The sequence below is a fragment of the Cygnus atratus genome, chromosome 1 (assembly GCF_013377495.2).
Source record: "Cygnus atratus isolate AKBS03 ecotype Queensland, Australia chromosome 1, CAtr_DNAZoo_HiC_assembly, whole genome shotgun sequence".
NCBI classification, from domain to species: domain Eukaryota; kingdom Metazoa; phylum Chordata; class Aves; order Anseriformes; family Anatidae; genus Cygnus; species Cygnus atratus.
This window is the reverse complement of record NC_066362.1, coordinates 92841526-92860571: the sequence shown is the minus strand read 5'-3', so window position 1 is coordinate 92860571 and position 19046 is coordinate 92841526. Positions and strand designations below refer to the sequence as shown.

At 38.4% G+C, this 19046-nt stretch overlaps 1 protein-coding gene across 4 annotated transcripts in view; it reads right to left on the bottom strand.

Annotated features, from left to right (window-relative positions):
• Positions 1 to 1630: 1630 nt before the first annotated feature.
• Positions 1631 to 19046, bottom strand: part of SENP7 (SUMO specific peptidase 7) — a 42430-nt gene continuing 25014 nt past the window's right edge. For all 4 annotated transcript variants that reach the window (XM_035540434.2, XM_035540426.2, XM_035540427.2 and 1 more), the window contains 11 exons: positions 17799 to 18061; positions 16615 to 16748; positions 15274 to 15390; positions 13615 to 13734; positions 12216 to 12308; positions 11232 to 11422; positions 10749 to 10801; positions 10377 to 10414; positions 10065 to 10133; positions 7993 to 8143; positions 1631 to 4801 (listed from right to left, as the gene is read on the bottom strand). In XM_035540434.2, coding sequence (XP_035396327.1) covers positions 4664 to 4801; positions 7993 to 8143; positions 10065 to 10133; positions 10377 to 10414; positions 10749 to 10801; positions 11232 to 11422; positions 12216 to 12308; positions 13615 to 13734; positions 15274 to 15390; positions 16615 to 16748; positions 17799 to 18061 — 1367 coding nt within the window. In that variant the 3' untranslated portion in view covers positions 1631 to 4663. The remainder of the gene's footprint in view (positions 4802 to 7992; positions 8144 to 10064; positions 10134 to 10376; positions 10415 to 10748; positions 10802 to 11231; positions 11423 to 12215; positions 12309 to 13614; positions 13735 to 15273; positions 15391 to 16614; positions 16749 to 17798; positions 18062 to 19046) is intronic.

The following is a 19046-nucleotide window of genomic DNA, read 5'->3' as shown; positions in this document are numbered from 1 at the left end:
ATAGTATAAAAACTACCTGCTTTATCTCTCTGTCAAAATGTAATTGCTTTCCATGGTACGGCTATGTCAGCTTCTGCGTGACAAAGTATTCTAAACATTTAAATTCTTTTTTTTTTTTTTTTTTAATATTAGGTCAAGGTATCAATTTTACATTCAATGCTGATTTCAGCACTGAAATTTGGATTTGCAACAGCTACAAATCTCCTTCTAAGCCTTTATGACAGCAAAATGCATAGCTAAGAAGGCATAATCATCATTTAAAGTTTCTTAAGCAAAACAACTCGTGGAATAATTTTTTCAAAGTAAACCTTAAAAATGAAGTCCTCCTTTGATTTGGCTAAAACCTTTGCAGTAATATGTTGCATAAGAATACTCTTAATTCTTCATTTCCATCAACCAGATTGCATCTGTTCAAAAGTATTTCAGAAAAGTATGTATATTCTTGCTGGTAAAAAGAGGGGAAAGTAAAGACCAAGGTCATGTCAGCACCTCTGATAATAAAAAACCAATTTTCTGACACTTTATATTTCTGAAAAGGATATATAACAGATGTGATTATCCAATTCATAGTTCTTTACAAGATAACAGTCCTGAAATTCTGCTACAATGTAGATAAATTTTACTGTTTTTCAAATACAGTTTATTCAAAAAGCTAAATCCACCCACCTGTAGCTAAATAACGCAATATAAAGGTATACCTTAATGAAATACTTCTAACAAAGTCGCACGATGGCTTAAAAGCTCCCTGTTTTTCAGGAAAACAGCGTAACACCAAGATTACAAATTGTCTCCTGTGCCTGCACTACAACAACTGACTTCATGGTATTTGACAGGATTCAGCAACAAAATTCCTGATCAGTTTAGCCGAGACAATCAGGTTAGACTAAGTCTTTTCACTCATTAGGTTTCTGTGCTTGCTGTTGCCAACATTTCTCCATGACTGCCTTTTGTTTGTGTTCCTGGTAGCAGGAGCTCTCTGATGAACCATGTCCCAAGAATAAGCATGGCCCAAGGCTGCCTAGCCTTCCAGCTGAGCGTATCAGCCCAGCACAGCTTGTCGTACTGCCATCTCTTCCATCATCTAGTATTGTAAAGTTTTTGGACCAGAAAAATCATGAAGTGAGGTCAACCAAATTAATCTAACACTTCATTATTTACTCTGTTCATAATATATAATGTAAACTTATTCCTAGCATTCCTCCTTTTCTGAATCAGGTGAATACATCTCACCTTGTTCAACAGTCAAAGATGATCCCCATGCCTGTGTCTCATCTTTGGTGTTTCCCAATTCAATCTTGCTGGACAGATTTATTGCTGTTGGTTTTGGTTTTATTTGACCGTCAACAGAAGCATTTTCCACTCTTTTGAGATCTTCCATGTCTCATTCTACAATTCTTGCTTTTAAATCTAGAAACCTATGAGTCTTTTTTTTTTTTTTTTTTTTTGGAAGGGGTTGCCAGAGGAAATATTACAATTCCCTGTCACAACCAAGACAAGTGTTGCCACTGTAACTTTTGAGTCTTCATAATTTTGTACGGTATAGTACTTACTGAGTATTGCAACCTTATTTCAGGGTCAAATCCCAGGAGGAGAGTCCCAGAAGGAGAGAGAGAGATTGCTGTGAATCTATGCCTGCCAGTTGACAGATACCTTTTAAAGCACACTCACATTTTCATGATTCAGTCCTCCAGTGCTTGACTTTTTTTTTTTTTGTATATATATTTTTCCTGGAAGATTTATTTCCTGCAAGTTACTTCTCTTCAGCCTTGTTTCTTGTGTCACGCTTGCCAACAGTACCCTAAATCAAACTCTATGACTCACATCTCTTTATGGAAGCCAGTTTCAGGTCCCACACAGCCAGATTGTGGCAGTTTCTTTTAGCTATGTTTAACATTTCATGAGTACAATTGAAAACAAATTGCAAAGTGTACATTAAAGAGCCCTACAAAGATTGGTTTGCTTTTAAGTATCACACCACTCTACCATTTCAGTTAAACAGGGATTGATAAAGGAAATGGAGACACAGAAGATGTGCACAAAGAGCCCTGCGTCTGTCCAGTACTCTACGTAAAAGAGCACTGCTAGAAGTTATCTCTAGAGAGTTCTGGCAATTAAAAAGAAACAAAGAAACAAACAAAAACAAACAAAAAATCACAAGCAAACAAACAAAAAAAACACCAACAAAGGTACATGGAGTATAACTTGTCACAAACACTTCTAGTATTCACCACATTATCTGTTAAATGCTTATGGCTGGAACAAGGTAGGCTGAGGCTGTTGGATCCAGGCATTCCCCCAACTAGTCATTCAGGCTGTCAATACTGCTAAGCCCAACTACAGAAAACTGTATGTCTGACAAGCCAAAAAGCAGACTTGCTTGCCATAGATGCTGTGAACTAGCTGTGTGCCTTTTTAAGGACTGCAGAACAAATAATCACTTTGAAACAAATTTGAATTAAGAGAGACATGCTAAGTACATACCTTAAATGCAGTAAGATGGACTATCTTATGCTTAGCTCACCAGTTATTTGTGGCAGAAGGGAAAAGAATGGTTGACAGTCATGTTCAGCAACTTCTGGAGATTTTAATATCAAATGTATTGGCATTCGCATAGCACATATCTAACATCAATCTACAAAGGTAATTCTTTACTGTTACAAAATCAATTTAGAAAAGTTTATACATAACTCTTGTTTTTAAATATCTATAAACCAGTCAATCTAAAAGAGAACAAATATTGCTGTATGATATAAACTAATTATACCATAAGAAAAGTCCAAAGTATTTGTAGTAAGGGAACATTTAATATATTCATCAATTGAAAAGGTGTAGAGAAAGGGTACACATTTCTGCATTTTATCGTTTATCTCTTACAATAAATACAAAGATTATCCATGTAAGTAATGGTGGTGATGAGATTTACGGGATCAAAGTCACAAAAGCTCTGGGATGAGAGGGACAGATATTGGTGGAGGGTAGTGATAAGGATACAGAATTAAAGCAAAAACAAAGTCAAAAACACAAGGTAATTGCACCAGGCTGCCCACAGTTATACATAAAGTAACTGCACTCAGCAAATTAGGTTTTAAAATTGTCTCTATTCTCCAGAAATAATGTTTCCTGGTTTGAGAAACAATGTTGTTTTGTTGTTGGTTTTTTTTTTTTTTTTCTTTGGATGACAGAACAGAACTTGAAGTAATGACTGGATTTTCCAAATGCTAGGTATCAGAGTTGCTGTGAGGGAAGGGGCCCTGAGAATTCTGTGATACCATAAAATTGTCCACACCTTTGGGTTGCCCTAAATTTTTATTTTTACTCTCTAGCCTACCTCCAAGCTTTAACATCCCTGGTTTTGCACATACGCTTATAACACAAGGTGGTTTTGGTGGTTCTCTGCAACATGGTTCTTCTGAAGGTTACTATGACACAAAGTTACAGTGAGGAACAGGAGAAAGCATCCTCTTAAAACAGCCACCTTCTATCGTGTAGTAACTACAGAAAAAAAGTGTGCACATATCAAAATGTTATTAAAGTTTTCCATGATCACTGTCTGAGAAAAACTACATAAGTCTATATTTAGACCATGATAAACTTGTGCTAGTTTATCAAATCAAGTCCTGAGTTCAACCACTTGAACATTTGGGCATCTTTACTCAATTCTCCTGAGCAAAGCATAAATCCTGTTTGTCTAATATATAAATGTAATGTCTTCAAGGCATTATATATAATAATGTCCTTTCTAAATAAAAACAGGATTTCAGTAAAATATCTCAAACTTATTGAGCCACAATCTACTTGCCTTTTTAATGCAAATGATGCTTTAATATTCACAGGGATAATTCCCAAAAATAAGGCAAAGAGGAGTAAAAACTATTGCCTACATGTATTGTACCAGCATGTACTTTGAGAGCAGAATTTCTAAAATTTGACATAAAAAAAAAATCACAGAAGACATTCAGTCTACCTCTGACTTTAAAAGATTTCAAAACTCACTCTCAAGCAAATGTCTTCAACTCACTGAAATAATTTTTATGATGAAAATGCTTAGGGAGGAAAAAAAATCAAAACCCAGCAGTCTCAAATCTCAGCAGAATATTCTGAAACATTCAGACTATTTCTGTATGTAATCAGAAACCAAACTAAAAAAAATACATCTCTATAAAGAGTCCATATTAGATACTTAAATTAAAACAATACATAGTATTCATTCTATCTGTATGAACTGCAAAGTAGAGACACGGTGTAATAGGGTCAAAATCCTGTCTTCAGGCCTGACTTCTACATGCTCATCCAGCTGTAAGTTATGTTTATGTAGAATTACAAAGAACAGGCTCCAAAAGATCAAAATATTTTTACATCTTTGTGGCACATACCTGTACACATTTTCATACTCCAAGTAAAAAAATCAGTTAACAACTTACATGTATTAGCTTTAACTTACATATTTACACTTATCTACAACATTCTCTTTTCACCCCACAACTGCATCCAAATTAAAATAATTATTTAAATAAATATACAGCAAACAAACAAAATACTTCTTGTGGTAATTTTTTTCTTCCTTGCAAAGGAGAAAAGAGCCCAGATGCTACTAAGCAGAGTTCCAGTTACTTCATACAGAAACATTTTTGCCAGGTGAATCGAATCTGGCTGATTCAATTTATTAGCTACTGCTGCCACTGTGCTGTTGAAAGTGCAGTTGCAAGATCAGGTCTCGGATTTCTTCTCTTTTACTTCTGATCAGCTGGCGAGGAAACCACTTCTCTAGGTGCACTGGCTGTTCAAAGTTAACTATGGGATTCTAGTAACAAAAAAATAAAGAGAAATATTTACAGTTTTGTGGGAAAGGAATTCGCAGGGAGCTTTGTGCTGTTTCACACGTCCCTGAGTTAGAGATAATGAGGAAAACAGCAGTAGAACCAAAAACTTGAGCATGGACGAGATAAAATAAATTGGCTACGGTGTTGAAGATGAGCTTTGGGCAGTGGCCAATTGCTGGCTGGCTCAAGGCGTGTGTCTGAGGGTCTCTAACCAACTGTAAGACAGATTCGGGCGCGTGGACAGCGCGTGGGGCTACGGGGAAAGTACATGTAGTAGTGAAAAAGGGCAATAAACGTCTCCTGTTCAAGAACCATCAGGAGTCCGTGTCTTGCATCCCTTCACAGTTTGAGTTTCCTAGAGTGACCTTCAAAAAGATTTTCAAAGCCTTCCATTACTGCTGAGACCAAGCATGCACAAACAAGTTACCGCAAGAAATAGTAACAGAGCTCAAAGTTAAATTCTGGTTCCTCCATGGTAATCACATACATACAAACCACAAGCTACTCATGGTAAACACAAAACACATCATTTCTCTTAAAGATACTTCAGTATAAGTTCATATTCAAGGCTGATTCCAAGTACTCTGATACAACTGGACACGCGCACTTCAGTCACAAGATGTGTACGATCACACTATTGGGAAGGGTCAAGCATACAGCAGCCAAGCAAGAAGAGGTTCTGTGGCCTCATGCACGTTTTTTATTGTCATGAGCTGGTCTGTCTGATGGAATAGAACAAAGAAGCAAGAACATTGCTAGCAGGTCTAGCAGGCCATGAGAGGGGAAAATTTGGAACAAAAGAGGATAGCAAATTTAAATGGATGGAAGATGTTAGCTCTGGCAGTAAGACCACAATACCACATCTCAATTGCCAAAGTAATTTTTTTTTTAGCTCCTCTTTCCCTTGTCATTCTTTTACCATGCTTATATTTCACCTTCTTCTTCCTGTGAATAAAGTATACAATAAATTGAAAAAAAACAGTGAGAAACCACATCATGATGTGTGGTCTATAAGCCATGTTTAGAACAAACTACAACCACCTGGCCTTGCTTCTGCAATGAGAACACAGCCACACTGTTAGAGAACAGGAAGCTCAGAAGCTTTGGTAAAAATAAAAAATTGTCTTCTACCTACACAATAGCTCAGGCACTCCATCAAAGAATCACTGAACGGATGAGGCTCGAAGAGACTTCTGCAGGTCATCTGGTTCAGACTCCCTGTTCAAGAAGGGACAACTAGAGCACGTTGCCCAGGACCTGCACAACATCCATATCTCTTAAATGAAGAGACATGGATTTGACAGATGGACAACTCGGGGGTAAGGAATTGGTGGGCTGGTTGCACTCCAAGACTCACAGGCAATGACTCGAGGCCCAGGTGGAGACCAGTGACGAGTGGTGTTCCTCAGGTCAGTTTGGGACAGGGGCTGTTTAACACCTTTGTCAGTGACATGGACTGTGGGATTGAGCGCACCCTCAGCAAGTTTACGGATGACACCAAGCTGTGTGGTGCAGTCGACACGCTGGAGGGAAGGGATGCCATCCAGAGGGACCTGGACAGGCCATAGAGAACCTCATGACGTTCAGCAAGGCCAAATGCAAGGTCCTGCACCTGGGCTGGTGCAACCCCAAGCACAAATATAGGCAGGGTGACGAGCGGATAGAGATGAGAACCACAGAGAAGGACTTGGACTGGTGGATGAAAAGCTCAAGATGAGTCAGCAAGGTGTGCCTGCAGCCCAGAAAAAGCCAAACGTATCTTGGGCTGCATCAAAAGCAGCATGGTCAGCAGGGTGAGGGAGCTGATTGCCCCCCTCTGCTCTGCTCTTGTGAGATCCCACCTGGAGCGCTGTGGGGCCCCCAGCATAAGAAAGACATAGACCTGTTAGAGCAGGTCCAGAGGAGGGTCATGAAGATGATCAGAGGGCTGAAGCACCTCTCCTACGAAGACAGGCTAGGGGAGTTGGGGTTAACTAGCCTGGAGAAGAAAAGGCTCCAGATAGACCTTACAGTGACCTTCAAGTACTTAAAGGTGGCCTACAGGAAAGCTGAGGAGGGACTCTTTATCAGGGAGTGTAATGGTAGGACAAGGGATAACTTGTTTTAAACTAAAGGAGGGTAGGGTTTAGATTAGATAAACATTAGGAAGAAATTTTTCACGTGAATGAGTGATGAGGCACTGGCACAGGCTGCCCAGAGAAGCTGTGGATGCCCCATCCCTGGAGGTGTTCAAGGCCAGGTTGGATGTGGCTTTGGGCAACCTGATCCAGTGGAAGGTGTCCATGCCCATGGAAGGGAAGGGCGGGGGGATGGAACTGGATAATCTTTAAGGTCCCTTCCAACCCAAACCATTCTGTGATTCTGTGACTGTATCAACATGGCTTCTGAATGTTTCCTCTGGGCAACCTGTGCAACAATTTATTCTCCACACTGTGTGCACTAATGTAGAGGTGCTTTGGAAAGGCAGCCTGTTCTACTGCAGAAGAAAATGCGTCTGTTGGCCAATGCCTCACGCCAGGCTTTCCATGCACAGAACTCTCAGCCAGAATGTGGACCACAGATATAAGCATAAGACAAGGTCAGCCATTCTAAGGACAGAGCAAGAGAACTGATCAGAGGGAGGAACAGTTGGGGAGATTCTAAAGACAATGTCTGAAGCCCAGTGGCTGCAGATGTTTAAAGGTATGTGCTGAACAGGAAAGAGAGGCTCCCTTAGCTCTGTGCGTTCTCTCTTCAGGATCCCACCTCCTCTTTGCAGAAGCAGTTGCCTGCACAGAGACAGTCAAAGGCAAATGGGAAAGCTGAACAAAGTTCAAGAGGCTACAAAAGGACCTGCACAGGCAATACATCTTTGTACCACCTGTAGGCCAGAAATGTGTAAACTACGTAGGATCCAAATACATCCATATAGTTACAGATCTTAAATATTTCAATGTAAATGCAGTATTAAACCACGGAGTCAGAAAAGCCTGCCTAAGAAACACAGGAGAAATTGTCTGTGCTCCAGATACAAAGACACCCTGCTACTACATGAAGAATGGGTTTTATCTTTTCCTCAGATGCCTTTGACAATTTTAGAGGCTGAGCATCAAGTTTTCTATCTGAGTATTACCCTAAGAAACAGAGGATTGAGGTAATTTGGGGGAAAAGGGAAGGTAGCTTCCATTAGTACCTGGAAGAAGCTTTCCACATATTGCAGCAAATACACCCCACAATCACTACTGTTATCTTGTTTAGGCACTCGGGGACAGAAGTCAATCATTGTTGATTTACTGAATTCCCGACGTGTTTTTCGTTTAGCTTCCCATTCCACTTCAAGGTACCTATAAAAACAAAAAGACTAAGTTCAGTGCATTTTGGGATACTTCTCCATATTGTTCCATATTTGGACAATACATTTTGGACAAAATACTTCTCCATCTTGTTCCATATTTGGACAAAATGCTAAAATAGCTTTAATCATTTTCTTTCACAGAATCTGCCAAAGAAATTCATACAAGGAACAACAAAATTTCCACTACTTAATATTCTATCACACTCAGATGCAGCTTTACCACATAATAATACAATACACAAAGTGGAAAAGATGTGTGAATTATTTAAAATAATAAAAAAAAAGTCATTTGCACTGAGTTTTTTCAAGCTTTTAGGATACTATGATGTTTTAAAAACTGAGCTTAAGGAAGAATTCAAGTAGTCTTTCCTGGCTATCACCCAGATTTTTCTTGGGTTCATCCTAAGAAGCCAGCAGTATTTTTCTACCCTAAAAAAATTAGACCATTAAAAATTTAGAATTCACCTTTCGAATAACTTCAGTTATAATTGCACCATTATAGCCTTTACATAATACCATCGACTGAGTGCATCAACTTCCCATTTATTGACACTGAAACTGTAAGGAACCAGTTGTATCAGCTAAATGTTCTCAAGTTCACTGGGCCTAACAGAATTCATCCCAGAATACTGAGGGAGTTAGCAGATGTTATAGCAGGACCCCTCTCTATTACATACCAAAGGTTCTGGGAGTCTAGGGAGGTCCTCTCAGACTGTAAACTAGCCAATGTTATCCCAATTTACAAGAAGAACACAAGAGAAGGCCCTGGAAATTACAGACCTCTTAGTTTAACTTTAATACCTGGAAAAATTATGAAGATTATCCTGGTTACCACTGAAAGGCAGTTAAAGGATAACGCAATCATCAGGCCCAGCCAACACAGGTTCACAAAAGAAAAGTCCTGTCTCAGTGATTTGATATCCTTCCATGATAAGATCAGCCACTTAGTGGACAAAGGGAAAGAGGCGGATGTATTTTTCTGGATTTTACTAAGGCTTTTGACACTGTCACCTCACAGTACCCTTCTGCACAAATTGTCCAACTGTGAGATGAGCAAGTACATGCTACACTGGACGATGAACTGGCTCCACGGTAGGCCTCAAAGACTCGTAGTGAATGGGGCTGCATCTGGCTGGCAGCTGATCACCAGTGGTGTTCCCCAGGGCTCAGTTCTAGGGCTGTTTTTCACATTTTTATCAGTGATCTGGATGCAGGAGTGGCAAGTTTGCCAATGATACTAAACTGGGAGTTGATGTTGACTTTCTGGAGTGAGGAGAGGCCTTGCAAGAGGGATCTAGATAGACTGGACCATTGGGCAATCATCAACAGCATGAAGTTCTTGAAAGGTGAATGCCAGATGCTGCACCTGGGACAGAGTAATGCCGAACACAGGTAGAGACTGGGAAACGAGTGGCAGGAGAGCAGCTGTGCAGAGAGAGACCTGGGGGTGCTGGCTGACAGCGGACTCAGTATGAGCCAACAAGGTGCCCCAGCAGCCAAAGTAAACTACAGGTAACTACAGCCAGGGTAAACTACATTTTGGGATGCATTCAACGCAGCATGGCTAGCTGGTCAATAAAGGTGATTATCCCACTGTATTTAGCATTGGTATGGCATCTTAAAAACACCTTCCATTGCTGAACTGGAGGGGAAAAAATACTTTTAATGATTATTTACTTGCAATTTCAAAAAAACTGTTCACTTTACAATTTTTGCATTATATCTAGGGTTGCAGAACAAAGACAGGTTTCTGGCACAAATCTCTGTAATGCTGTTACAATATTGTTGTGGCTGTTTATGGGTTTTCTTTTAGCAACAGAAATATACATCTTTATAGAGAAAAGCATTTTGAACATAGAAATACGACCAGCAGCATCTCTTTGTCATTAATAGAAACTGTAGCTACTTACTCTCTCAAAACCTGAACTGTGGTCTGCACAGAACCAGCTTTCAAAGAATCTAAGATCAGTATACAAGGCCTGTAAACAACAACAAAAAGATCAGTTAAGTCTTCTACTACCAACACAAAGATTTTTTTTTTCAATACGGCTTAACAAGAGCATTAATAGCTGAACAAATGCACAAAAACAAACAAACAAACAAACAAAAACCAGACAAGTCCCTACGTTTGTAGCTGTATGACAAAGAGCTGAATCAATCACTGCAGAATTTCTTAATAAGCCCTTTAATGATACAAACGTACTATGAAAACAGAAACATACCTTTTACAAATTTGCCTTTTGGAACTACTCAGGGAGATCTGGGAGAAGAGAAAATAAAATTAACCTTACAAAACTTACCACAAGTATAAACCCAAGTGTCTTTACAGATTTAAAGGTAAAGCCAGAAAGACTCCCATTTCAGAAAGAGAGAAACTGCTAAGAAATGATTTTTTAAAATGTGAAACCATAACACAGGCAACATAGATAGGTAAAGGAAGATGCCAGGCTAATTCAAAGTGCCTTGCACATGCTGCAGGCCATGCATATAACAACAGCAGCTGCAAAAAGGATAATGCAAAATCACTGGTCAAGTCTCAGAGCCTTCAGAAATAGAGTAATATGTTTCCTCTGTCAGCACAGAAAGGCACTTACTTTAGAAATACCTAAATCCAGGGCTGAGGCAGAAGCAGCAATTTCATTGCCACCTAGTACAAAAGAACAAACGTATTAAGTCTTAAGAAAAGATTTCCTAACTGAAATATGTTCATTTTCAAATTCATGATTATTAGCATTCAAAAACAGAATAAAATATAAACTAATTTTCCTTCCCTTCTGAATGTTTGAATAGCAGATTTACTATGGGCGTTCCTTCCTGATAAAGTTCTTACTGAAACCCAAGAACTATCCACTCACGATGGGATCTGAGCCACTGTTTTACATGTCCCTTCCATTATTTTCTGGAGTTGCAGGCAAAAAGAACGCAGTGCAATCCTTACTATGCATGGTAATACAAAAACATATTACATCTATCTTAACATGAAAGATACTTTGTGAAATATTATATCTTTTCCTCAAGGATTAATAAACTACTAGAACTATATACAACTTAACATAATTTTCTTCTAGGTTATTTACCTTTTGAGAATAAACTTCTGTTTGCATCCATTTCTTCTTCAGGAAGAGCCAACACCGAAGCAGTTACAGTGTTCTCACTCTCCTTCTCTGACTGAAGCGGAGACAGTTGAAGTGAATTCTGATGGGGACACTCCTCATATACAGCTTCTTCTAACCAAGGAAAACAGATAACTGCAATGTACCAATGAGACCTGCCCAGCAATGGGGAGAGGGGGGAAAAATGTCAAAATTCTGTAACATTTGGTTCTGAAAAGGATATGAGAAACTTTTATAATATTGAGAGCTCATAGACAACTGTTGGACAACACATAACTGGTGTTGCAATGTTACTTCATGGCATCACACACAAATCTTCTCAATCACTTTTTACCTTGCATTATGGTGTAACTACAAAAATTAATTTCTTCCACAGCAAACTATAATTCCCTTATCATCCACTCCACTGTAAATAAAATAAGGTAATAAAATAATCTCTGATAGTAATCTCAGCTTTGAATATAGCTGAGGGTGTGGCATGCCTCTAGCTTTATCTTTTTCTGCAGCCATTTAACGTATGCAACTCTCAATTACTATTCAGCTTTGCTGGAGCTTCCACGTGCAGGACAGTTATTCAGCCAGGCCTAGGTACAGTACTCCTCCTGCTCCTTTTACCAATAACACCATGAGTTGCTGGGATTTCTTTATTGAAATAAATCTTGCATGGGAATCGTCATAATGATATGCAATTTATTTTGAAATATATAAAAGCAATTTGCAGTAAAATCAAGAGAAAATATGAATAGTTTACTGAAAATGATAATTAATAAATAACTTTTGAAAAGACTTCAAAATTACTCATTCCACACTTTGCTGTTACTTCTTCAAAATCTAATGTGCTCATTTCCAATTATCCAAGTCTACAGCCATAAATCTTTATATCATCACAACATTCAAATATTTAAGTCTTTAAATATCAGAAAAGGTATCTAAAACACAGAGACTTACTCCTCATTCACAGGCACAAAGATATAATCTTTATTGAAGATGTTTATGTGGCGAGTCCATGTTCTTACTCTTTTGTGTCTTCTTTGTGCTGCTCTGCAGAAACCAAATGACAATTACTGTTCAGTTTTGTTCTTTTCAGCTAGACTGAGGTACATGGATTAACACTCCTACATATTCCCAATGCCTATATGCTTTTTCCATTTGTTCTTGACATTTCTCTGACAGAAAAAATATACCAGCAGAACATTAAGCCCAAGTAACTAAACCCAAACACAAAACTAGAATTTCCAAATATATCTCCTGATCGAGAACAGCTACAGGCCTTGAAATACAGTGAATTACATGTCAGTCTAGTTCCATGAGAAGGCTATGGACAGTCCAGCCTTGTAAAAGGAATCAGACCAAGGCACAATAGCTTTCTTAACACGGACCGTTTTGTCTCCAACCCAGAACATCCAGGGTCAGAAGACAGCCACTTAAACTGATGGGAGACATTCTTAGAAGCACAACTTCTTGTATTTTTGAGACTTCTTTGAAAATACTTGAGAAGTCTCATTTTTCCTTTAACATAGCTTTCACCCAGCAATGACTGTGACACAGAAACAAGATGGCACCCCTCTTTCTGCAAGTGCCCTAGTTCACCAAAAGAATGAAAAAAATGGAGACTTCATTAATAGAAAAAAAATCAGATCAGGGATAAAAAAAAAAAAAAAAAAAAAAAAACAAAACTTTGACAAGTGGAGTGATGAAAACAATATGAAAACGTTTGGCAGATGATCACTCCAAGAAGCTGCACTCTTAAACACCAGTGTTGAGAAGAAACTGCAAGCGTGCTAGAGACAGTCCCACCCCTTCTACAGACTTAGCTGGAAGCACAAAGCAATACAGGGTTCTTAAGCTCTTATTGACAACTTTTTGTGAAACTGTACAACTCTGGCATGTTAAAGCGTAAAAAATCCCATATGTATACAGTTGATGTGCAAGAAAAATTTCTTAGTAAAATACTGGACAGTAATTTATTACTAATATGTAGCATGAATTATGTGGTAAATGTAAAAATATTTCTAGATGTACAACTTCTTAAAATTACGTGGTACCTTGCAAAATTCTGAGTTTATAATAAAATGATCAAAACCCGTAAAGTAATTGCCTAAAGCTCAACTCTCAAAGTTGGAGAAAGGTGATAACACTTTTATTCCTACTTTGTACGAATTGCGTACAGATTTTAATGAAAAACACAAGAATGCTTAAATAGCGAGCTACAACATTTAACCACTAGTCCTTTGGAGAACACTGATTACTGTTTTATGTGCTAATTTGGGGACAATCTTGTTGAACATCTGAATAGCAGCAACAAATAGCTTATTTCTGGTCAGTATGCCATCTGAAATTAACTTACGAAACTTTGGGATCTCCCTCGGAGTTCTTTTCTGTCCTGGTCAGGCACTTATAGAAGAAGCTGCTAAATATGTGTGTACGTTCAGCAAGATGTTTTGGAGCCTTCTCCAACAACAGGTATCTACCAAAGAAAAAAGAAGGAAATCGTTATATTCCCTTTCTAGAAAGTATCATTACTGATAAAAACAAGAACAATTATTTTAATGATTTAGCAAACTCAGACTATACTTATTATCAGTTGTCTTCATAGCTGCTAATCATGCCAAACTTTTCTGTCTGCTCTATTGTAAACAGGCACATGGATGGACATCATGTAAAACCCAAACAGCTACTAAGAATACAGGTACTTTTATCACAGGTTTGTGCTCTGGTATCAGTGCTGCTACATTTATTTTCAGAGTTATGTTTCTAGGCTTTTCAACTAAGCCACGATTAAAAATCTGGCCAAATATAAGCCTATGCAGTGTTATACTTCTGCATTTTCAAAAAGCATAGAACAGGTTAGTAGTAGAAATTGTCCATTTTACTTCTACAGGTTATGCACATGAAAGTTGAGACATACATTCAGGAACTCACTTTTTATTATTTTACCGTTGACCATTTTACTATCAACATTATCTTGAGTGTTTACTCTGTAATCCTAGAAGGCCAAAGCTCTCAAAAGTTTAGTCACACTACACAAGGTGCCTCCAGCTTCACCTGATGACTTATGTAACACTGTCATTTATCTATCATACAGCTCGCAACTCAATGAAAACTGACAATATGGGAAGAAGTCTAAGAAATTTAAAAAGCAGAGGGCTTTCTGCAATAATTGCATTAAATTCCTTATTCAAATCTCCTTTTTCTGGTAAGTAGGAGGTTTAGCTATTGCAAGGGTCACACTATGTGATTTATTTTAGTTTAGAACAGAATACAGGAAGGCTTCACTGTAAAACTACATCAAAACACTCTGGTACACGTTTCCTTTACCATTCCTTTGGGCTAGAAGTTTTACCTGGCTTGTTATTGGTTACAGTTACTACTGACATGCTGGATGCCAAGCTAAATGAAATTCTTGCAGACAACCTTCAAAAAAGCCAGAATTCTGCTTAGGTTTAAGTCAGCACAAGGAAAATGAATCTCAGCTTTAAGGAACGGTGGCCTACAATGCCAGTTCTTTCACAAGTAACTTAAGTAGGATGGCATGAAGCTGGTAAGGCAACCACAACTTCCTCAAGAAGTATTAGCTATGTTCCTTTCTGCAGGAGCCATGTATCAGAAGAATCCCTGAACTCTTGCAAAGAATAGCTGAGAATACTTAATTTCATGCAAACGTAGTAAATAAACTACCTAGTACAGACCCTCTGCTTCGCTCAATTGCCTGATGAAAACTGCTCAGCACTTTCTGTTCTGCAAGGTCCCCATGCAGCCTTTTTTCTTCTCCAGCTTTTCTGTCTAGATTGTATCACAGCCCTTTTGAGGGCCAACCAGAATGAAATTGAAACAGATAAAACTGCTAAGAGTACACAAAAACTTTTAAAAAAGCCAAACTTACCACGTCACCATACTGTTTCTTTTTAAACTGTTATAGCATATTTAGTGACCGATATTTACAGTTACAGTTAAGTCCAGATCAAGTCTGAGGAAGAAGGGGAGAATTAAGTCTCTGATTACTTACTTAAGATAGAAATCGATGATGACATCATTAAGAAACTCTCCATACTCTAAGCACTCTAGATCTTCTCTTGTGACTCCTAGTCCTCCTTTTGCAGGTGGGGGTGGATAAACAATCAGACTAGAAAACAAAAATCACAGTATAACAGGAAAAAAAATGTTTTACTGTTTTACTTGACACTTCCTAGTATGGCTGTTCTACATGGAAAATAATTTCTAGAAAACAAATGGTAGTTCTTAAAACCATTAACTACCTCAAAAGTCCTTCACCCAATACTAAGAGTGTTTATGAAAGTGTGTGTTTACACTGCACACTAGAACACTAGAATTTTGAGAAAGCTTTTAAAAAGTAAACTATTTTTCACCTTCACCTTTTGTTTTCTTTTGATAAAAGTAATTTAAAAATGGGTATACAAAATGGGAAGAAATACTAGGGGACATACTCTCAAAAGGTATGAATGAACAGTAATTTTCTATTCATTAAGACTCCAGTAAGGACTCCCCCATTCTCAAGCAAGAAACTTGGGTTTATGCACCATACAACATATGTACTGTAAGTGGTTTGAAACTACCCTAGTTACCTCAACACTTACAATGTATAAAAAAGGTCTAGACTAACAACCATACTACTTAATTTAGATCACAAACTGAGCATTTGTGCTATTGCAGAAAAGCTCTTAAACAGAAACAAAAACAACTGCCAGCAAAAACAGTGAGAGCATAAGGCAAGAGTTCTTCAGAGTAATTTACTTAACGAATATTTGCCATAGTAGAAGTATGTTAACTAACAAGGTAGTGCATACAGAACTAGGCATGTCAGCACTCTGTTACTAGCTTGCTGCATTACACATTCATGTGCTCATTTTCGCTTGTCTTTTGTTAACCAAGGGCCTGTAATAACTAGTGAACTGTATGACCAACTAGTTATACATAGATCAAATGCAACAGAACAGTGAAAGAAAACATTTTTTTGAGAAAAAAAAAACTCAGTTTAAGTTAGTAGTCATTTTGCTGTGATATGGACTTAGTGGACACTCACAGAGGCCACAAAGTCCCTACCCTCCCACTGATGCATCCATGATATGACCTTGCAATCACAGTTCAGGTATTCCCTAACTTCTATGAGATTCTTTTTCTTCTCATCCTGTAACATCCATCTTGTTTGTTAACTATTAGGATTGAAACAGGAATAGGTACGTTTACATTTAATGATATTTTAAATTTCTATAACAACTTTCACGCAACACTTTCAAATGAACTCGAACATGCCAGAGCTTTCATTCCATCAACTTTTTAAATCAATTTGCTCTATCTTCATCTTCTCATTAAAATGAAAGATACATACTTCTTAACTGCTCCAGTTTCTCTTACTTCTTTCCATTCTTCGTTCAGTGCAGAGGACAGAGAGATAGAATAGCAACCACTACTCTGCTTATTTGCAAGGGCGTAACTGGGCCTGGCCACTTTTGGTTTTGATTTCTACCAGAAAAAAAGCAATAATAAAAAGCATCAAACAACTTGATATGTAACACAGAACATACAAAAATCAAGCATGAAGCCCACAGGACTACACTGCATCACTGAAGAGGAACCTTGCTGGAGAGCAGAAGTATAAATACTTAAACGAGCATTTAGACAAATGTGCCAGTGCTCAGACAAAAAAAAAAAAAAAAAAGCTATGCTCCTTGAATATAGTGACAGGTCTTCATCTATTTCTAACCACTCTCTTAAACTTTTTATATGCATTACTCAGCCAACTGAGGCAGAATTAGTTTTGGAGAAGAAACAGGGCCTGACCGGGTGATGGAAGACAAATATCAAACTGCCTTACTAGGAGCTGTGTATTCTTGGAAGCTTTAAAAATCTAGTTAACAATTCGCCTTGAAGCAATACAGATTTGAACTGGAAGCAGAGCAGCTTTACTTTTAAGTTCCAAGTTTCACACCGATTGATGCGTTGTCTCTGTGCTTTTTACTGATGAGAACAAACACATATAATAATATCTGAATTGACAATGATGTGGGGTTGTGTTGAGACATCTGACTATTCAAAGGGAGCATGCACAGCCCCAACTCCTTAGCAGCCTTAGGAATCATTTAACATTTCAAGCTACGAAACCCCCACAGGGAAGTCTAGAGGTGTCTAGAATGAGTAAGATACACAGCTCCTCCTCTGCTGCACCCATTCACTTCTGCCTCAACTGAAAAATGGCTCCACTGCTATTGACATGGCTGCCCTGGAGACACAAGGGCAGGGAATCCCTATTGGTTCTAAGCTTACGCAACTATAAGTGAACTGGAAGCTTCAGTATTTGCCACTTACAGATGAGGTCTATACATCATTCCTTCATGCATACAATCTAGTTCATTGCAAATCTTGCCTCTTGTGAGAAATAACAAATAATATTTGTGTTGGTTTTTTATGCTATGGATAAATAAAACTTATTTTCTGCACCCAACTATCTAAAACTTACTGGAATATGCAAATACCAACAAGTAGTGATGAATCAAGCAACAGCTACTCACTAACCTGAAATGCAGGCTCATGAGCATTTGAGGTATTCCCTTTTGTCACACATTGCTTTAGCAGATCTTTACTGGAACTCATAAAAGAGCTTTCTTCAGGAGACAGGTCCTTAAACAAGGGTAAGGCTTGCTTCAAAGATAAAAATTCAGGGAGATCTGGTGCTCTGTTCTTCTTGCTTATGTCTGCAATTAATTCAGACAGCCTGGCTTCTTCTTCTTCAGTGAGTGGTCGGGACAACTCAAGAAAAACAAATTCACTAGATTTGGCTGGAAAAAGGAGAGAATGGTTATTATCAACAATTAGGTTATGTGATAAATGCTTGCCTGCACACACACAGAGGAGCGCAACAGCAGGAGGAGCCCAACCAATATCCCTGCTGGGCTCACCATAAGGCCATCAGCCCATCAAAGGCCCAGCTCCACAAGGCCAGAGGAGCAGATAGTGGAGGTCAGGTCACTAGCCGGCCTCCACCCTGCTCAGACAGACGGAAACAGGATGAGACTGTTACTGGCGTCTGTGTTTGTATGAAGACTCTGTGTCTGTCTGTAGTACACGCTGTCAGCTGTGTACATATGTGGTGTGTATGCAGGCATGCCTGCTGGGACTACATCTTCAGCCTTGCTACCGACTGAGCTGGGAGACATGGAGCTGCAGCAGCTTTCCCCCCTGAAGTTGTTTGATCTGGTGTGATATATTTTTCTCTAATATTAACACACACTAAGAAAGCAGAGCATAACTATGGCAACCATTTACACAATCTGTAAAACTACCACTGATCTGTGTCTACATTCATTTCAGAAGATTTACATTAATGTGTATTTAAAGCATTCAAGCATAGAAATTTAGTAATTCCTGAAGGTTTCCACCAGAACAAAAATGTAATCAAGGTATATAAACCTAATACTAAAAAGGGTCCCACAGCTTCATACTTAGATTCCACGCATTTCACTGGGAGCTGTGTCTATACATGCTACCAGTAACTTTGATAAACTCAGATCTAGAAAAGTAAAGGTAACTCACTGCTAAAACTTCACTCAGTGTCTCATGTCAGAGAACTTCTGCTCCTTATGTAAAGTTAGCATTACATACATTTTATCTTTATAGAGGTAGTGACTATACAGGGTAGAAGTACTGTTAAATTTCACACAGGCAACTCTAACATCATAATTTTGTTAAATGTCATTTTGTAATGACTTTGCTAATGTAAAAACATGGCACGATTCAATAACTCTGAATAATTGAGCAAAAGTT